The 22,179-nt window shown below is 45.7% G+C and overlaps 1 protein-coding gene across 1 annotated transcript; it reads left to right on the top strand.

The window, feature by feature from the left end:
• Positions 1-1,485: 1,485 nt before the first annotated feature.
• Positions 1,486-20,585, top strand: LOC119775344 (nascent polypeptide-associated complex subunit alpha, muscle-specific form-like). The gene is made up of 6 exons (XM_038273276.1): positions 1,486-1,503; positions 13,059-13,239; positions 13,299-13,667; positions 14,713-14,862; positions 17,322-17,608; positions 19,137-20,585. Exons 1-6 carry the CDS (start codon positions 1,486-1,488, stop codon positions 20,583-20,585), a joined length of 2,454 nt encoding a protein of 817 aa, XP_038129204.1.
• Positions 20,586-22,179: the final 1,594 nt, after the last annotated feature.

Below are 22,179 nucleotides of genomic sequence, written 5' to 3'. Positions count from 1 at the left end.
GAACCAGTGGCTCTCAAAGGATTTATCACTTCGAGGAAGAGACTTGCTCACTAAAGCAGAGGGCATCTCTCGCTTAAAATATGCAGCTTAAGCGTTGTATGTAGACGATAAATTACTTAAGGAGATTGACAAATTGCTTTTCAATTTTATATAGAAAAACAGATCACATTACTTGAAGAAGTGTTCTTATGAATTCATATGAAAATGATGGTCTCAATTTTCTTGATTTTCATACTTTAAATAATACATTTTAAAACAACTTTTTAAAATCCCCAACTCAATATGTAACAATTCCTCTCCAGATATTTTCAAAGATTGGTGGCATTAATTTTTTTCCTAATTTTTAATTATGATGTTTGTAAAATCCCTCTGAAACTCTCTGCATTTTATCGCCAAGCCTTCTTATCATGGTCACTCATATATAAGCACAATTTTAAACCACACAAATATTATATCTGGAATAACAAAGATATTTTATGTTAACACAAATCACTCTTTATGGAAAACTGGTTTCAGAAAAAAATATCGTACTTGTAGATCAACTTTTTATTTACAAGGGCCTTCTTCTATCCTACAATGACTTTCTGGCAAAGTATGATATTCCTGAAACAGCCATGCAGTACACCAAAGTGTTTGGGGCAATTTCCTCTGGAGTTTGTATGCTTTTTAAACATCAACAGAGAATTAATGCTCATAACACATCTATGCGGTCTCCTGTTAATACACCTGTAGAAATCTGATTATTTAGTTATTCCAGAAACATTAAGTCAGTAAGAACTTTATTTCAAATGAATACAATGTCTTTGCCTTATAGTGTTTCTTATTGTAACTCATTTGTAGATGATATGCAGTGGTAAAAGGTTTGGCTGATTCCTAATACATTTCTGATAACGAATAAGATTAAAGTACGGAGCCCCCTGGGTGTCAGAGTAAAGAAAAAAAAGCCGGTGGAAATCCATGGGCACGGATTGATAAACTGAGCACATGGTTTTCTGATCGGTGCGCGCAGATTAAGAAACCGTGCTCCCGGTTTATTGATCCGTGTGCTAGGATCAATAAACCTCGTTTGGTCATTACCAGAGGAGTATATGAGCACCGAACTGTCACCACCTCGATGCCAGAGTGTTTGCCAGTATTGGGATACCTTCCTGATCTACTGGATAAGCCTGGTCCTTCAAGCCTTGGAAGGATTCATTAGTCTCTCTGAGAATCAAGGGAAACATTCACTGCTGCTGTTAGCAGTCCACTTCATGAAAACTCCTCTGCCTGTCCGCCCTCCAGCCAAGTATCACCAAGCCTGTAAAGAAACCCCAAGTCTACTTCTTGTTTCCGGTTCCGGTTCACCTGACTGTTGGATATTCCCCAGCAGAGAATCCTCCTTTTTGTTCTCTTTGAGTTACCACCTTTCAATAAACTGTTAAACTTTTCATCCGCTTCTGAGTTGTTTCTGCATGTGGGCTAAACATCTGAAACCCATCATGACACATGGGTCGCACTTACAAGGTAAGTTTAGTCAATTAATTGTTATATGTACTGTATATGTATACATATAGACTCAGTGCAGTGCGATGCTTTAATGAGCATGCTTTAGAGCTTGAAGTAACCTATAACTGAAATATTACTTTAAACCAAGAACAAGCGTTTAAAATAGCAAGTAACACAAATATAAGATACATCTTTGTTAGCCAAATCGGCGTCTGGTGGTCTGTTTATGTGACCACTTTCCCGTTCCCTTCTAATAACTGAACAGACTCAAAACAGTAAATCAACATACTATCCATAATCAGACACAGGCTGAATATTGGTGTGCTTTTGGTTCCAATATTGAATACAAGCATGTTCTGCAAGCCAGTTATTCAGTTATGTGACATTGCCTGACTGTTAACACATTTACACTCACCGGCCACTTTATTAGGTACCCCATGCTGGTAACGGGTTGGACCCCCTTTTGCCTTCAGAACTTCCTCAATTCTTCATGGCATAGATTCAACAAGGTGCTGGAAGCATTCCTCAGGGAGTTTGGTCTATAATGACATGATGGCATCACACAGTTGCCGCAGATTTGTCGGCTGCACATCCATGATGCGAATCTCCCGTTCCACCACATCCCAAAGATGCTCTGTTGGATTGAGATCTGGTGACTGTGGAGGCCATTTGAGTACAGTGAACTCATTGCCATGTTCAAGAAACCAGTCTGAGATGATTCCAGCTTTATGACATGGCGCATTATCCTGCTGAAAGTAGCCATCAGAAGTTGGGTACATTGTGGTCATAAAGGGATGGACATGGTCAGCAACAATACTCAGGTAGGCTGTGGCGTTGCAACGATGCTCAATTGGTACCAAGGGGCCCAAAGAGTGCCAAGAAATATTCCCCACAACATGACACCACCACCACCAGCCTGAACCGTTGATACAAGGCAGGATGGATCCATGCTTTCATGTTGTAGACAGCAAATTCTGACCCTACCATCCGAATGTTGCAGCAGAAATCGAGACTCATCAGACCAGGCAACGTTTTTCCAATCTTCTATTGTCCAATTTCGATGAGCTTGTGCAAATTGTAGCCTCAGTTTCCTGTTCTTAGCTGAAAGGAGTGGCACCCGGTGTGGTCTTCTGCTGCTGTAGCCCATCTGCCTCAAAGTTCGACGTACTGTGAGTTCAGAGATGCTCTTCTGCCCACCTTGGTTGTAACGGGTGGTTATTTGAGTCACTGTTGCCCTTCTATCAGCTCGAACCAGTCTGGCCATCCCCCTCTGACCTCTGGCATCAACAAGGCATTTCCACCCACAGAACTGCCGCTCACTGGATGTTTTTTCTTTTTCGGACCATTCTCTGTAAACCCTCGAGATGGTTGTGCGTGAAAATCCCAGTAGATCAGCAGTTTCTGAAATACCCAGACCAGCCCTTCTGGCACCAACAATCATGCCACGTTCAAAGTCACTCAAATCACCTTTCTTCCCCATACTGATGCTCTGTTTGAACTGCAGGAGATTGTCTTCACCATGTCTACATGCCTAAATGCACTGGAGGGAACCACATCGGCTTCAAGAGCAACAGCCAGTCTAATGTCAAAGCTCAATCATAGGCTGAACACAAAGAGAAGTCAGTGGCCAGTATATTCTGGTTAAAGAGAGAAGTGGAGGGGGTACCAGACATTTGAAGGCACCAAAGACTACTACAATGGCACGGTTGTTGGAGATTGGCAAAGATCTTTTTTTTTCCAATTGGAAAAAGTAGGCTTGGAAATGTTAGTGAATTTGATTTCACTATGCAGGATTTTACAGAGGAAGGGCTGGATCAAGAGACCCCATTAGGTCAGCAGTATGAGAAGCCAGAAGTTCGAGGAAGTGTTAACGAGCAGTTGGACAGGTGTACCTAATAAAGTGGCCGGTGAGTGTATGTAGCTACTGTAAGCCAACTGTATTTAACCTTTTTTCTGCCGAGGAATTAAGTGTAAGGAAGATAGTGTGGGCTGCTGTGATGGTATGTCTAAACTTTGGCTTAGTTTAGTCGTTCCTAATTCAACTATAAACATTTTAATCGAACTCAGTGCTATATTTCCAGTATATTTATGCTTTTAGATGTTTAATAGTTTGAAGTTGCATTAGATTATCAGCAGGCTTAATGCTAGTCTAATTGTTATTGGTTTTTTCATGGTAGCTGACATCGTGTAGAGCAGGGATGGGCAGCTCTGCTCCTTGAGGCCTGCCATCCTACAGGTATTAGTTTTCCTGGGGTAATAAACTTTGTGACCCGTGCAGAGCTTCATATCAAGCTCTGTACAACAACCTAATGATTGGAATCATGTGTGTTGCAGCCTTGAAACTCCTAATAACTGCAGGATGAGTTGGTCATCGCTGGTGTCGAGGATGTGTTCATGGGAATTAATCTAAAAGCTAATCAGAACTCTAACAATCTGATTCAGATTGAACCTCTACTAATTTTAGAAATTTGCATTATTTTCTGTTTGAAAAAAATAAATTCATTATTTGTCATAGAATGGATCCAGATTTCCAGAAATTCTTACAAGAACAGCGAGGGCTGGATGAAACTGCGATTGCTAACCTAATTGATGAGAAGGTATGTCACACCCTAAAAGTAGATGTAACAAATTGAAAAGGATAGAAATAACACCTGAAATAAGTAAAATTACTTGATGCTAAAAATGTTACAACAAACAATACATTTACGGGTTTTGGAGGTATCAATACATGTTATCAATGTTTTCCGTTCCTTATATGCAGGACGCAATCTGTGAAAAAACTAACGGAGAGGTGGATCTGTTCTTCTGTCTGTCTGTCCTCCTGTCTCCAGCAAAGTGCACCCTGCTTGTAATGTAATTTATGCTGATTTGCTCGACAAAGCACTTGTTTTTTGCTTTTAGTTTAAACTTTTTAAAAAACATATTTTAAAGAGCTTTTTTAAATATCTTTTGATTAGTTCTAGTTTAGTTTTAGGTGTTAGTCTTTAATAACATGTCTTATGCTATGCTATGAGAGTAAATAAGCAAATAAAAGTCAAAAGTAAACTTGTCCTCCTTCTTTTATTACACAATTTCACCCTTTAGAAGGAGAAAGCCTCTGTAAAGTATAAATCCATATTGCTTGATAGTGAGGAGCATTACTCTCTCAGGCCGACTAAAATTACAGTGATATACAAATTCTTTTTCTCTATTTTTAATAGACTCCACTGTACATTTTGCCCTTCGCTGGACTTGAAATTCTATCAAATTACCTGTATGCAGATATAAATGTAAACAAGCACATTTTCAAAAAGTTATTGAGTCGGTTTACTTCGTGTTTATTGAGATTATTTTACATTCTTATTTGTATTTTCAATTGATATTTTTAAACAGTTATAACATGCAATGAAAGGCTTTTATCTGATACATGTTGTGATTTTATCGTGCTACAGTTTGCCTGGGTTTGGTAAAAAACAAAATTTAACCATAATTTTCTTTTTTATTTTTCAGATTGACTGCAATTCTGTCAATTAGATGACAGATAAACAGTTAATGAAATATGTGCCAAAAATCGGTGATCGAATAGCAATACGGCAGTACTGTAGAAAAGGAAGGGGCTGTTTTGGAGGGAACCACATCGGCTTCAAGAGCAACAGCCAGTCTAATGTCAAAGCTCAATCATAGGCTGAACACAAAGAGAAGTCACAGAGATCAGTATTCAGAAAATCTTGTAACTCAAATGCTCAAAAAACTGAGTGGGCTTTTCAGATGTGCCCTTTTGAAGAAGTCAGTGGCCAGTATATTCTGGTTAAAGAGAGAAGAGGAGGGGATATCAGACATTTAAAGGCACCAAAGACTACTACAATGGCACGGTTGTTGGAGATTGGCAAAGATCTTTTTTTTTCCAATTGGAAAAAGTAGGCTTGGAAATGTTAGTGAATTTGATTTCACTATGCGGGATTTTACAGAGGAAGGGCTGGATCAAGAGACCACATTAGGTCAGCAGTACGAGAAGCGAAAAGTTCGAATGCTATGCTTGTATTTGTCATGTAGTAAGAATCAAAGAGACACAAGTGAAACAATCAATGCTCTTAACAGTGAGTCACCACATGCATCCGCAACTGCTAGTACAGTAACAGATTAAGGAACTAGTTTGATGACAGCAACTCCTCAACACAGTGCTTTCCGAGATGATACAAGTACAGTTACCAGTTAAGGAAACCTCTGCCAGTGTATTCTGGGATTCATGTTTCTTGTCAGCAGAGCAGGACATTGGCGAAGTGGAAGATGTTTTCATTGTAACACAGGCATCACTCTCAGATGACGAAGAGATAGTAATTGGACACGCTTTTCTTTTTAATGGCTTTCATGAACTTGATGAGACTCTTCCAATGGACCCAGTTCAGGTGGAAAGACCATTAACAGTTCAGGAACCCTGCCAACCACCAAAGACCACCAGGCTTAGGTTTCACAGGGGAAATGTTTTCCAAGAACTAAATGCTGCCTTAAGTATTGGTCTTGTATGTATTAATGATTGGCTCCTGGAGATCGAGATGGTCCAGCCCAATGGTTCAACAAAAAAAGTTGAAGACAATGGTGGAGTTCATTGTGATGCACTCAGTGGGCCGGATCTATCAAAGGTTTGCGTGTATAAAAGCGTGAGCTATTTCACTGCGCACGCTAAAAAATTTACAAACTGATCCATCAACAGCATGCTAAAAGGATTTGGTCTTTAAAACGTGCTAAATAGCGCCTCTTATCCATTTACTACTTTTTCTGCAATGAATATGCAATATGGGGCGTTTACACGCAAAAGTGCGTCTTGTGGGAGGAGAACATGTAAATATATTAATTTAGCACTCGCAAAGTGATTTATCAAACCTGAAAGCAATTTTGCTAACTGTATCTGACTCTATATTTAACACGTTTCAAAAGAAGGTGCAAATGGTCTGTATGCGTAATTGCGCACACATGGCAGCGGTTATTGTCGCAAGAAGGAGACATCGAATTGAAGCAAGGAGACGCAGAGAACGCATTTTTTCACTCCGTGTAAATATTTTTGGAATGAACGATGAAATAATCACCAAAACATATCGTTTATCCAGCATTGCCATTTTGGAGCTGTTGGGGGAACTCCGAATGGATTTGGAGCCAGCCACAAGGAGGACCCACGCAATACCAGATATCACAAAACTCCTTGCAACATTGGATCTCCCAATCTAGTTTTTCAGAAGTGCTGTCTGACGTTCTAAATGCCATGTCGCCCTGACGCCCTAACGGAGAAACCAGACCTCCCCCCTGCACCTGTGGAGCAACATGCCAATGCTGCGGGGATGCGTACGTGTAGTAGTCTCATCCACAGTCACTTCCTGTGAGCCATTTGGTATGTGCATTTTTCTACAGGCCAATACAAAACACCTGTTTTTTTTTACTGCAGTGAAGTAGAAATTCAGCCACATACCACCTTGGGGAATAAACAAAGTTTTTTATTTATATATATATATATATATATATATATATATATATATATATATATATATATATATATATATATATATATATATATATATATATTTTTTTTTTTTTTTTTTTTTGTTGGGGGTCACTGTAAGATTTAAATTTCTTAATGCACTAGTTTATACAAACTACAAACTACTTTGCCGCAAACCACAAAACGCGCAAAACCACCTGCCACCAGTTACGCAATCACTCTTGTTAAATCAACCACAAACCATGGTTCAGCCCCTTGCGCAAAATTCCAGTTTGCGAGCGCAAATTACTGCACGCAAAATTGGATCTTGATAAATCCGGCTCAGTGAGTACTGGGAAACATTTTTTATTAAGTGCACTGTTGGAAACGTGTTTAAAATACCCGTCACGAGACATGACATGAAGAATGAGTGGGAAAACATAGCCAAAGTCATGGTCCTTGGCTACAACATGGTGAAGTATTTTCCTGTTGTACTACCCAAGCCCTTTCTCCCTTACTGTCTGGGACTTGAAATTATGGATGATGATTTTTTTTTTCTACATTTTTGGAAACTGTACCCTCAGAAGAAAATGAAGTAGCCGAGCAAGCTATGAAGGACTTCAAATATGTCTCTGCAACAGAGGAGGGGTTGGATTTCCTTGAGACCCATGGTGTCTAAATTCTTGTAACATAAACAAATGTTAGGAAGACTTTACTTGAAGTGGCACACAAAGAACTCATCCAGGATCCTACATACATAGCAGAGTGTTGGAGCCCTGTTCTCAAAAAGTTAAAACTGCCCCCAGGAGGACTGGATGAAGTGCTTACCAGTCTTATTCCTACTCCCAGGAAGGTTCATGCCATGTTAGAACACGACACCCTCAATAAAAGAGAAAGTCAAACTTTTGATTTTCTGAAGAGGTTCATTAGGAACTGCAACGAACTGTGGCTAAAAAGAAATTCTCAGATTTTGCACTGGTAATTATTTTATTTTCACTTTTTATGTGATTTTTTATGATACTATCATATGATCTAATTTTTCAAAATGCAAAACATATATCTAAATACATTCTTCTCTCCAACATTCAATGATTTTTTTTGGTCAGTCAAATTCATATTTAATCCAAAAGAAAGTATAATATTTTGATATAAAAATCTAAATGGTGAATCCCTAGCTAAATACAATAGTACCTTAGATTTTGATTACATCTCTGTCAATGGACTAAAATTTCTCTCTATGCGAGGTGGTGATGGTCTGTCTGTTTACTGAGGAGCATTAAATCTATGCATCATCTCAAAGGGACACTTTCAGTCTCCAGTATCCATGGTTTTACAAAGGGGGGTGCACACCTAGGGTAATGTCAAGACAAAGTGAAACTAAATGATCAAAAATGCATTCTTTAATCTTTATGGGGATGCATATGCCCGCGGTGCAGCATTTTATTTCATGAAGAGGTATTTTTCTAAAGTAATCTGATAGTTAGGGTGGAAGTTATGATTGATGTTGGTAGCAGACCGATTGGTAAACAAGTTCAGGCTACTTAGATGATCTAAAAAGGTGGCCCAGTGTCATCCCGGAGAAGGAATATGTATTTATACAGTAGCATTGTTCAGTTTGCCCTGAAATCAAAGGATTGACGGTTCAAGCCCCGGCTCCGACTTTCAGTGTGATTGTGTCTTTGGGCAAGACACTTCACCTGCATTGTTTACTGATGGTGGTCAGAGGGCCCGGTGGCACCACTGTACGGCAGCCTAGCTTCTGTCAGTGAGCCCCAGGGCAGCTGTGGCTACAATGTAGCTTGTCACCATCAGTGTGTGAGTGTGTGCGTGAATGGGTGAATGAATGTAGTGTAAAGTGCTTTGGTCAAGTCTCCTGACTTGAAAAAGCGCTATATATGTACAGGCCATTTACCATTTACTATTTTCACCCCTTGATTCTTACTTTTTTCATCGTTTATTTTATGGGAAATACAACTGGATATTATTTTTCTGTGGAGTCTTACGGATAAAATTTGTGTTTTTATCATGATCGCTCAACACCTGGCCAGCAGAAGAGATAAACAAGGTAAGAGATGGAAGTTATAAATCATAAATTGATGATAGACAAAAATCAGCCTCAGGACGAGATTCTAATATCTCTGCAGTGGGAATATAAATCTGATACGGTTCTGCTGCTCCTCCAAAATGTTATTAACATCCAGAACAGCAAAGTGATGGAGAGTTATTGTCACTGGATGATTTAATTATTAAATATAATGCCAAATTCTTATCCCACCAATCCAATTACAAATTATGAATTTTATCCCCACAAAATTTATCAATTTCAGTTTCTAAACTTAAAAATATATTTTTGAAGGAATCAATATAATAGATGAAAAATGCAAAATCTTTTCTTTTTAAGAAAAGTGTCAACAAACATCTTATATTCTAATCCAATTAAAATACTTTTCCTATTTAAAGAATACTCCAAAAATGATATCCGTGCATTGAGAACGAAGCATCTTAAATTTGCAATTCCGCCTTAATATAAAGAAATTCATTTCAAAACACTGAATGACATTTATCCTTCTAAACAATTCATATGCTATTCATTTATATGCTATATGAATGAACTGAAATTATTATTTTTTTATTCTAGTAAAACCTGTTTTGATAAATTCTTGCTGATGTTGCCGGAAGTACGCCGCTCTGAAGACACACGCCTTTCAGCGTAGTGTTGTCGAAATTTTTTTATCTCTCTTCTATTAAATATTAATTTATCCTATTTACTCACTATACAAGTTTTCACTCAGTCTGTTTCTCTCTCAAGGCCACACGATTCTCTGCAGGATGGTGTTTGTAGACCAGACATAGCTTCATCCCATAACAAACTTTTAGAAATATTTTATTTATACTCCGTTTGTGTTTCATGGGTTGTGTTCTAATGAACTATTATGATGTATTTCCCCAGCGGAAATACATCATAATAGTTTTATTAACTCTTGCTTAAGATCGTTCCAGATAAAGGTCATGCAACGGATGGGTTGTGAAAGAGGCCTGAACAGCGTCTATCACGTTACTTCTAAACATGTGTTCCTGGAACAATTCAATTGTAAAACAACCACATGCTTTGTTTTAACATATGTGCTGAGGTTTAAAGTAAGATCCTTTTTGTCATGTTGGGTTCTAGGCATCTAACCCACATGCAGAAACACTCGTGAAACAGAGAAAAAGTTCAAAGGTTTATTTACAAGTTTACAGTAAATGTGAACAGGTTCTTGGCTCGGCAGACAGGTCAAGGGAGGAACACCACTGAGGAGGACAGAGGAGTTAGGGTTGATCCAGGTAAACTGCTGTTTTACAGATGATTGGGTAAATACCTACTCAAAGGTGGAGCGGAGCTGCAGGGGGGGAACCTTGAGGGTCCAGAGGCTAGTCGGCAGGCAGAGGGCTGAGGGCAAAGGCAGAGGCTTAACTGAGTGCAGGCAGGCAGATTCCAGACAGAGATAATTCTCCAGGATTTCAGGTTTTCAGACAGGACTCGATCTGTGAGGCAGAGAGAAACAGGGTCAGGCAGGTTCACAAAAATCAGAGATTCAGATCAGGTTGGTTGGCTCAGGTCTCGCTCTACCATTACTGGCAAACACTCTGGAAGGGAAGTGTCAGCCTCCTCCTCCTTAAATAGGGCTTCCTTGATGAGCAGATGGAAGACAGGTGTTGCAGTCAGCTCATGCCCTCAGAAGATCTTGTGCGCCCTCTGGTGGAGAAGGTGGACAAAGCCTCTGTTAGGATCCTCAGGCTTGCCCTCCAGAGGACGCCGAGGATCCTCTCCTGCTCTGTGTTTTTCCCTTAGGGTTGGAGTTACTGTAGGGATCTGGAGATTACAGGCTAAGCCTGAAGCTAAATGCTTAGCTTCACATGAACTCAGCTACCAGCCATCTCCCGTTCCCCTTACAGACCCCAGTGAACCAGTCCCCTGCCAGAACTGTTCCAGTTATTATCCATGTGCTTGTGTCATTAAATAAACTCTTTGGACTTTTACCAGTGTCTCCGTGAGTGTTCTGCATCTTGGGCTTAACACTAAGAAAACCCATCATGACAGAACACTTCGGCCAAACACAAAGCCCAGCAGATCACCTCCGCCGATGGACTGAGAAACGGGACGCTCAGATACATGAACACACACAAACCCTCCGTGAGTTACTGCTTAATCAAACATTCTCCAATCACTTCTACAACGCTAACGCCACGTCAGCGGCTCGACCTGTCCCGAATCCGCTTCCGTTTCCGAGGTCACCGGCTGTGACGTCACCTCCGAGTCAAGATAGTAATCCTCTTTTCTGGTCAGAACTCAGCCTGTCGTTTTCTTCACCCGGTCCTTCTCTGCCTGAAAGATTTTCTGGCAATCCTGGTAAGCTCAAAGGATTTATATTTCAGTGCCGGTTATTTTTTGGTTTTTACGATTCCAGTTTTCTTAATAATAAGGATAGGATAGCCTTTGTTGTTTCTTTTTTGTCTGGTGAAGCCCTTGAATGGGCTGAGACCAAATTTCCACCTAAGACTAGAGAAAACTGTACATTTGAAAGATTCATCCAAGAGTTAGAAAGAACCTTTAGTCAGATTTCTAAGTTCTCCGTGTCTGGCAACCTTCTTAAAATTAAACAGGGTAATAGGTCCGTCGCCAAGTTTTCCTCCGAGTTTCAGAGTAGAGCAGCTGTTTCCGGGTGGAACGAATCTGCGCTCAAATCCGCTTATCTCATAGCTCTAAATGAATCAATCAGAGACTAGCTTTCATTTTACGCCGAGCCAGCTAACCTCGAGGACCTCATAGAACTTGCCATTGGGCTAGACATAGCGTCACAAACCAGTTCCAGTTCCTCTCCACGCCGGTTTAGGTTCTGTTCTCATATTCAAGACCTTCATTTAGTTCCATCCGTTAAAGGACTCAAAATTGACCCATCTATTTCACTTCAAACAGTTAGAGTTCCCCGCCAGCCTGATCAGACACCTGCACCCATCACCGTTATAACTAGACCTGTTTTCTCACCTGATAATCTAGCTCCCCACATCCATGAGACAGATCTATGGAACTTTTTCTATGGTGATAGAGAGGATATCTTCCCGTTCGAGCCACCACATTCAGTTCCTCGCCAGCCAGATCCAGATCCTGAACCAGTTAGTTTTAAACCTGACCCTATGCTGGATTTTCTAGCCTCAGATCCTGTTATTCCTTCTGGAATTCTTGTCTCACAACCGGTTAATTTATTGTCTGATTCAATTAGTAAACCAGTTAGCCTAGCTCCCAAGACCCCTCGGCGTAAGAAACGGCGTCGCTTTAAGTCAGCTCTGAGCCGTCTAGAGACCCCTGGGTCAGCTCTGTGTCATCCAGAGACCCCTGAGCCTGCTCTGTGCCGCCCAGAGACCCCTGAGCCTGCCCTGTGCCGACTAGAGACCCCTGAGCTAAAAATTAGGAGGACTTCAGAATTTGGAGTTGATGGAGATAGGCCTCCTAGAGCCTCTCTACAGGGGCCACAAACCGCCAAGAGTCCTCTACAGACGTTTCAACCCACTTCTGAGACTGAACATGAGCCTCTATGGGTGGTTTCCCTTGTTCCCGAGACAGAGCCACGGTCGGTGAACTCTTCAGTTCCAGAGGTGGAACCACAGTCAGTGGTGTCACCTGTTCCTGAGGTGGAGCCACAGTCGGTGGCCTCCCCTGTTCCTGAGGCGGATCCACGGTCGGTGGGTTCGCATGTTCCTGAGTTGGAGCCACTGTCGGTGGTCTCCCCTGTTCCTGATTGGGAGCCGCAATCGGCGGGCTCCCCTGTTCCTGATCGGGAGCCGCAATCGGCGGGCTCCCCTGTTCCTGATCGGGAGCCGCAATCGGCGGGCTCCTCTGTTCCTGATCGGGAGCCGCAATCGGCGGGCTCCCCTGTTCCTGATCGGGAGCCGCAATCGGCGGGCTCCCCTGTTCCTGACCGGGAGCCGCAATCGGCGGGCTCCCCTGTTCCTGACCTGGAGCCGCATTCGGCGGGCTACCCTGTTCCTGACCGAGAGCCGCAATCGGCGGGCTCCCCTGCTCCAAAGCCGCAATCGGCGGGCTCCCCTGCTCCAGAGCTGCAATCGGCGGGCTCCCCTGCTCCAGAGCCGCAATCGGCGGGCTCTCCAGTTCCAGACCCGGAACCGCAATCGGCGGGCTTCCTTGACCCAGAGCCGCAATCGGCGGGCTCTCCAGTTCCAGACCCGGAACCGCAATCGGCGGGCTTCCTTGACCCAGAGCCGCAATCGGCGGGCTCTCCTGTTCCAGACCCTGTTTCAGAGCTGCAGTCGGCGGTCTCCTCAGAGCCTCCTCCAGAGCCGCAATCGGCGGGCTCCCCTGTTCCAGTCCGTGAGCTGCTGTCGACGGTCACCTCAGAGTCTGTTCCTGAACCGCCGAAGAGGGGACGGGGTACCCCGTGGGGGTACCTACTGAAGGTTTGGCGTCATCCTCCTGAGAAGCTGCTTCGCCTTCGGCCCCGCGGCAGACCCCCGGAGCGTCATCTTCACCGCCGACCCCGTGGCAGACCCCCTGAGTGTCAGCTTCGCCTCCGACACCGCAGCCGGCCACCTAAGACTCTGCTCCGTTACCGGATCCTCGGCCGGCCTCCAGGACCTCTGCCTTGCCTCCGGCCCGACGGTGGTTCCCCTAAGACGCTGCTTCGTCCCCAGCCCCGTGGTCGGCCTCCTGAGCATCTGTCTCGCCTCCGGCCCAGCGGTAGGCCCCCTGAGAATTTTTTCGTCCACCATAAGTGGATTGTTTTTTTTTCTGGACTCTGGTTTTGTTTTCTGCCCCCCTGGCCTGTTTCCCCCTTCGCCCACCCTGGGTGGGTTGTTTTTTGTTTGTTGGACCTTTTTTTCTGATGGTTCTGGCCCTCCTCGCCCTAGTGCCCCCTCCGCCCGCCCTGGGTGGGTTGTTTTTTTTGTTTTCTGGACTTTGTTTTTTTTTTTTGTTCCTTTCCCTCCTTGCCTTAGTGCCCCCTCCGCCCACCCTGGGTGGGTTGTTTTTTTTTTGTTTTGTTTTTGTTGGACTTTTTCTGGGGGCGTCTGGAATCCGCCGTTGAGGGGGGGTACTGTTAGGATCCTCAGGCTTGCCCTCCAGAGGGCGCCGAGGATCCTCTCCTGCTCTGTGTTTTTCCCTTAGGGTTGGAGTTACTGTAGGGATCTGGAGATTACCCTCTGTCTCCAGCAGAGTGCGCCGTGGGACTTCTGGAGCTGGAACCTTCCTGCACACCTGTTCCTAATCCTCTCATCAGAAGACCTCTCCTTTATAAGCTCCTGCCTGACCTTGATTCCACGCCGCAGTGTTGATCTTAGTTGGTTAGCGTCCTGAGCCTCTGTGACAGAAGAATCTTGGTTATCTCTAGAGTGAGATCAGATTCTAACTCTTCCTTGTTTCTGCCTCACAGGAATCCTGTCTCGTCGTGAAGCTCTGGATGAGCTTAACCTCTTGTCTCCTCGTGAAGCTCTGGATGAGCTTAACCTCCTGTCTCCTCGTGAAGCTCTGGATGAGCTTAACCTCCTGTCTCCTCGTGAAGCTCTGGAAGAGCAGTCTCTCTGGCAACCTGTCTCTGGCCTGCAGCTCTGGGAGAGCTGCATCACAGGAAACCAGTCTCAAGCCAGAAGCTCTAGGAGAATCTAACCAGCTAATCTGCCCTGGTGAGCCAACCCGAAGATTCCTACGTGGATGAAGCCTGAAGACTTCTGTGTAGAGTTTCCCTAGAGGTTCCCACGTGGATTTTCCCTTGTTGTTCCCTGCTAAGAGCTGGAAGCTCAGCCTGAGAAATCCTTCGTGTTTTCCCCTGATGTTCTCTGCTGTGAGCTGGAAGCTCAAACCCAGGACTGCAAGGCTAAGCCTGAAGCTAAATGCTTAGCTTCACATGAACTCAGCTACCAGCCATCTCCCGTTCCCCGTACAGACCCCAGTGAACCAGTCCCCTGCCAGAACTGTTCCAGTTATTATCCATGTGCTTGTGTCATTAAATAAACTCTTTGGAATTTTAACCGGTGTCTCCGTGAGTGTTCTGCATCTTGGGCTTAACACTAAGAAAACCCATCATGACAGCCTCCAGATCCCAACACTTTTGTTTCCCTTCCCTTTAGTTAAACCTCAGCTGGTGTAATTAGGGACATCCCCTTTTCCTCAATAAATAGCAAGGAGAAAGCTGAAGACTGCAGAGTGGGGTGAAGATTGTAAACTCTGCAGTCTCTGTGCCTTCTTTCTTTCCCTGTATGTATGTATGATGTTTTAGGTGCTTAGACCTGACACAAACTAGATTCTTTCTCAAGGTTTATTCATAACATGTTACTGTTTAACCAAAGTGTAATTTGTTTTGACTTTGGCTACTTTTCCATTGTTGTAAGTAAGGGGGGTGGGGGGTGGGGGTGGGGGACGAACCCTGCTTTAGCAGAACAGAGCAGAATGCTGTGCCATAAGGGCTTCATGATGACTGTTGTCTCTTTGCAAAGATATGAAAAAATGTGCCGACAATGAAATTCAACGATCTCCGTTTATTTAACTAGGATGAATAGTTGAATACTTTTTTCCCATGACAATCTGCCGTTGTCAAAGCAGGATTCTTCTTGGCTGATTTTTTCTGAGGACAGCGATTGTCAGAAGTGTCAGGTACCACCTGGAGGAAGCAGTCTTCCAGCCTCAATCCCCCATTAGAAGGTTAAGGGATCAAAACTAATCATTATTTGAGACGGTGAGATTAATCTTTTGTTGGCACAGTATAAATTAAATATCAAAAACTAAATTATAAAACAACAGGTTTTGCCAGTGAGGTCGGTGCTGGAGCTGTTCTCCTTCAAGATGATGGCCAAGGAGTAACACATTCTGTTTGCTTCTTCTGTAAGAAGTTTAATTCCTATCAAAGATGGTACTCAACAATTGAAAAGGAGACACTGGCAATGCTTCTGGCTCTGCAGCACTTTGATGTGTACGTTGGATCCACTTCAAAACCTGTGGAGGTCTTTACTGACCACAACCCTCTTGTGTTCCTTGCACGTATGTATAAAAGCAATCAACGTCTCATGAGGTGGGCTCTAATTTCTCAAAACTATAATATTGACATCAAGCACAAAAAAGGATGTGACAATGTGGTGGCAGATACACTCTCAAGGGTGTGATTGTCTGCAATGTTAAACCTCAATGTTTGTTCTTATGGGTGGGGGTGTTACATCCCCAAGTTGGATATCTTTGTTTTTGCATCCAATTAACACCTTGCTCTGTTTTAAGACTGGCTGCTACTTCCTGAGTCTGTCCAATCAAGATCACCTGAAGAATATTTAAGGCCTGTGAAGCATTACTTCAGGGCCTCTGAGCCATTTGTCTGCCATACACCTCTGTGATCCTTGTAGAAGCTAATGGGAAGTAGACCTGTTTGGATGTTTTTTGTAGGGGAGAGCTGCCTATTTGTTTAACCCGTTTTCTCCTGTTTATATGGTGGTTGGGTAGGTTATTTTGTAGGTTTGTATATTTTGGTTTCATATTGAGTTAGGCAAGTCCACTCTTTTCTTTGGGGTTGTTTTGTATGTTATTTTGGCCTTGGCTCTCCCTGAAGATTTTACAATAATTTATTCACAAGAAATGGCAGAATAAAACCTTTAAATGCCCTTTTGACTGCTTCAATCACTGTCTACATTTATGTTGGTCCCTTACATCCCCCTAGACTCAGCCAGGGGACGTAATACTCATCATAGTTCATTCCAGGGTCGTTATTCATTTTCACCATAAACTAAATCAAACTTCACTGTTTGACTGCAGTTAATGTCTATTTTTAGGGTTTATTTACATTTTATCTGCTGCTATTATAAAGGATACTTTCAAATGCATTAAGCCTTAAACTTCTGTTGTGCCATATGCCATGATCATACTTTTTGGACATTGGGAAGCAGTGTCCATATTTCATCTGAGGAGGGACCTGAGGAGGAAACGCAGATTTGGTGAATAACAGCTGGAGGACTTCTGCAGCCCCCCTTTTTCAGGCAAAGCAGTCACATGGAAGTCACAGAGGTGAGACCAATAGTGATCAATAGTGGTTGTGGAGAGCTGGAGAGGCACACCCCTCAGAGCACTTAGTCCAGCGCCGGGAGACCCAAAGCCCCAGGCGCCCAAAGGGACCCCAAGAGCGAAGGCACCAAGGAGGGGCCAGCCCCGGAAATAAGACCCCCACCAAGGGAGGAGGAGAGACAGCCCCGAAGAAGCCCCCCAGCCCCGCCATGCCGGTGCCCCAGGGAGCCGTGGGGACGAGTCCGCGGGCTCTGCCGGCAGCCGGCCACCCTGAAGTAGGGACAGGCACCGAACACCGGCCCCCCCACGGCACCGACCGAAATGCCCCAGCCCCACAGAGCACCGAAACACGCCCAGCCCCCCGGCACCAAGCCACGGCAACCGGCAGCAACACCCACCGCGACCGCACCACCCAGGAAAAACACACAGGCGGCCCCGCCTGCAGCCAGGGCCCATACGCATCCGCCGCGAACCGGAGGCGAGCGCCACGGGACCCCCCCAAAATGCCCCCCAGGCCAAAAGCGCGGCCCCACCCCACCAAGACCAATGCCAACAGCGCGCAATGCAACGCACTGCGCACAGAATCAACCCAAGACCAGAAAAGCCGCCCGGTGCCCGACCGAAAGAAGAGCAGACCGCAGCCGGTGCAACCACCCCCCCCAAAAGCCCGAGGGGCAGCACAAAGCCAGAGCGGAACGAACCACGCCGCTCCCCCACCAGATGAAGCCAGAGCAGCACAGCCACGTCTGCCCCCCTCGCCGCCCGCACCAGGCCCCGACACGCGGCCGGAGTAGCTCCGCTGCCCCGGCCCCCCGATGCACGCCAGCCAGGGCCACCCCAACCCCCACCCGCCTCACAGCCACACCCAACGCGATCAGCGGGAACAAAGCAGCTCCACCATGCCTCCAAGAGGGAAAACCCACCCGAATACCCAATCAGCGCAGCCAGCCCATCCGCACCGGCCCCCCAACACCACCCCCGTCGGAGCCGCCCGGACCCCCACACACCAGCAGGACCCCCACCCAACAGGCCTGCCCGCCCCCCGAGAAAACAGACATGCCAATCCCCCCAAACAAAAAAAAAATAAAATAAAATAAAATAAAAACACGGCAAGCAGAAAAAAGCCCCCAAAATGCGACAGTGGACACGAGACACCGACCCGCCTGCAACCGCTCCCCCCACCAGAGGAAAAAAAAAGTAATAAATAAATTAATAAATTAATTAATAATTAAAATTAAAATAAATAAAAATTCCGCTATGCAAGAGGATAAATGCAAGCTGAAAAACCGGAGCCCAAAACAAGACCCAAGACCTGCACCTCACCATGCCGTGCAGCTCCCCTCCCCCCCGAACCGATACCACAGAACAGTGTCTAAAATGCAAAATAAAATTGGGGTGGGGGACGTCATCAGAAGGTGTGGCCCTCCAGTAATGAAAACCTACATGTGTGGCAGAGTGATGGAGCAGGCAGGATTTCAGGGATGGGGAGCAAAGGACTGGGGTGCTTGCTGCACTCCCAGGGAGCCAGCTCCCCCGCTGACTCCAATATGAACCCTCGTTCCCCGAAAGCCCCTCCAGAGAGGGGGGGGGCACCAGTTTCCCCACCGTAGCCCGGGGGCATGGGACCGGCAGCAGGACCCACCAGCCAGCCGGTCATAGAGCCGACACCACCACCCTCCCCCCATCCTGTCCATCCAAAAATAAATAAATAAATAAAAAAATGAATTAAGTAAATAATAATAAAAATAAATAAATAAATGAATGAATAAAGAAAAGAATGATAATAACAATAATTAAAAAATAAATAATAATGATAATAAATAAATAAATAAGGGGGGGGCAACCCCAGCCGGCCAGCCAAAGTGCAACACGCAGAGCCCCCACCCCAGATGAAGCCCCACTAGGGGGCAGCACAGACCAGGACCGAGACAGGGAGCCAGACCCGAAGCCCTTCCAAGATCTTCTTCCCACTATCACCACCCCCCACCCCCCCTCCGGAGATCTAATCCCTCCCCTACAATAACAATCAAGCTACTCACCACACAAGCGACAGAAGACATCCAGGCCGAGATCATTCCTACTCCCCCTCCCTCCCCTTCCCCCACTTACAGAGTGCAAACCCGTGAAGGGGTAAGCATCTCCCATAGGTGTTAATGTCCATGCCCCCCCCAGCCCAACAGGCCCCAAGGCACCCCGGCACACCAGAGGCTGTGGCAGCAGGGGCAGACAGCCGGGCGTACACCGGCCCAGACCCCAAGCAGTACTCCCCACAGAACCCGAACCCCCGAAACCCCACCAGGGCCCCTGCCCAAGGGCAATGCGCCCCAGGGATCCCAGACCCCAGGACCCACCCCAGACCCACCCAGCAGTAGGGCCAGGCAATGCCCAAAAACCCCCGGCGCCGGCACCAGCACCCCCACCCCGACACCGGCCCCCGAACGACTCCCCCACGACACCTGTCCCACAACACCAATCCGAACAAGAAGAAAGCCACACAACACAGCAAAGCACATATCCCGAGCCCCACTCCAAGCTCCGATTGCCCCGCTCACACCCCCCCTCCCACACACACAAAAAAAATTAAATAAATTAAAAATTTCCCCCTCACTGAAGAAGAATGGCCGCAAACAAGCCAGTGTCCAACACCAACCGCCACACCGCGAGGACCCTTCCTACCAGACGCTCCTCCCCAGAAAAATAAACATGCCTGCCCTCCCAGGAGACAAACAAGCCGCCGAACAGGAACCCCTCCGACAGCGCACCGCCGGCACGCGGGGGCCCGAGCGGCCCCAACAGAAACAACACCGGAAGGCTGATATAGACGAACCGACGGCACCAACCAAGCCCCCAGGCGGATTCCCCTACCCAAAAACACAACGAAACCACTCCGCTCCCACTGACCACAGCAAACACAGCCGCAAGGCTCCCGCCGCGCCTGTCACGAAAGCAGCACTACCCACCCCGCTCCGGCCCACGGGCCGCCGAGAGGAGGACAGCTGCGCCGGCCGCGGCCCGCCCCCCCCCTGTAGCCAAACACCAAGCAACCCTCCACTCCCAAACCGTGCACGATGCACCGCACCGCGCGCCACCGGCACCCGCCCCAACAGAGCGAAGCCACACCCCAGACCCGGAGCATTCCAAAGGGACCCCCCGACGCGCACAACCAGCCCACAACAGACACACACGAACCCCGGCCACAGGCGCGACCACCCATATACCCCCCCCCGGACGACGCAACCACGGCAAGCGCCACGGCCAACCACCAAAACCCGGCACCGAAAGACGAGGCACGTCCCGAGGCCCTGCAGAGCAGAAGCTCCCCGGCCAGCACCACAAAAGAACCGATGCCCGGCGCCCAGCCCCGTCCAGCAGCAGCACAGCTACCAGGCCAGTAGCCCACGTCCGCCACCACGGGACCCCCCAAAAGCACTGCACGCGGCCGCCGCAGGACCCCCCCGAGGCGCTCCAGACTCCGCCCCGATGGGGGCAACAGTCCCCGGAGCCAGACCCGCCAGGCACCCCACCATGAGCACCCCCCCGAGCCCCCAGGACCCAAGGACCCCCGAACTAGCCTCCGCGCCCCATAAGACGCACCCCACAGCCCCCCACTACACTAAGTGATAGAGCCGATCAAGGGAGCCCAGAGAGATCAGTCTGATGGGGATGCAGATGCTGTCTCAAGATTAATATGATCCAACAACAGATCTCTGTACTGATTGATGTTGAGTTTATCCTTACTTTTCCAATTCATGAGTATAGTTTTTCTTTGCTATACATAATGCAGTGAAGGCCATGCAAACTGATTTTCTTCCCATAGAGCTACCCTCAAAGTCACCCAACAAGCATACTGGAGGGGAAATTGGGATTTTACAACCCAGGCACAGTGATAGATCCTTACATACCTGAACCCAGAATCTCTGAACCGGCGTGCATAACCATAATGCGTGAAAATAATTATCAAGTTGATTGCCTGTGCACTGTGGACAGATGTTAGATTGTGCAAAACCCATCTTGAATAATCTTTGACCTGTATAGTGCACTCTGTGGAGGATTTTGTATTGTATTAATTGTAAATTGGGGTTTCTAGTCATGTTAAACGTTCTTAGACATATCTGAGCCCAGATGTTTTGATCAAAGCTGACTGATAAATCCTCCTCCCATTTAGTAATAGGAAGAGATATTGTATCATCCAGTTTAGTCAGTGTCCTGTATAATTTAGACAGTAGTTTGGGGGGGTTAACTCTAGAAACTCTAATATATTAGTTGGAATTTCTAAACCTTCATCAATATGCTTACATTTGCTCATATTCTAAGAATTTATTTTTGTTAATGCCATATTGCAAATTTAATCTAGCAAATGTGATAAACTCCGTACCTTCAAACAAATGATCCAGATATGTAATACCTTTATTCTTCCAGTACGAAAAGTTTTTCACATTATTGTTTTGTAGAATGTCAGGGTTATTGCAGATGGGTGTACGACTGCACGGGATAAGTGATGACTTCGTTATTTTTAGAAATTCCCACTGCAACACATTTCTCTTGAGTTTCAGAACTTACAGAGCCAAACTGGATGAGAACAATTCCCTGGGTGTAAGACTGAAACTCAAGCTTTCCAAACGGACATGAAAAAAGGTTAGCAGGTCTGGCATGATTAGGGATAGAACAAGCAATGTGTCTTTTGATGATGCTAATCATATCGTGTGTTTACTGCTGAGTAAACACAACGCTAACTGATGCTAAAGAATGGACTGCATGCTACGCTATGCTACAGGAATCTGTGTTGAGCTGTTGCTAAAGCTTAGACAAGCTTTACCTACTAAGGATTTAAACACTGATATAACATTAGTGTTCATATGTTCCTCAAATGCTCATTACATTTCCATTACCAAGTATGACCAAGAGTCATTTAGTGGAATCCTGATGTCTGTTCGCTGCTAGCTATTTCAAGGAGGGTAAAGAATCATTTAGCCAAAGGTTATTGGTTCTTGATTAAGCAAATCATTCAATAAAACATTATTTGGCCAAATAATGTTTTATTTACAAAACCACAGAGCACACAGGATTCTCTCTCTTTTCTCCCTCTTCGGATCCAGCCTGCTTCTGCTCCTGTGCTCAAAGCTGGGGCCCACTGTGACCCACAGTGGAGATGCGGGCCCCAGGAGAACCAGATCTCCAGAACCATCACGGATAAGTCAGAACTTTTCAGCCCAAA

This window comes from Cyprinodon tularosa, unplaced genomic scaffold, assembly GCF_016077235.1.
Source record: "Cyprinodon tularosa strain WSP-4 unplaced genomic scaffold, ASM1607723v1 ctg867, whole genome shotgun sequence".
Lineage (NCBI taxonomy): Eukaryota > Metazoa > Chordata > Actinopteri > Cyprinodontiformes > Cyprinodontidae > Cyprinodon > Cyprinodon tularosa.
The sequence above is the reverse complement of the archived record's forward strand: the minus strand, read 5'-3'. Positions and strand labels throughout refer to the sequence as shown.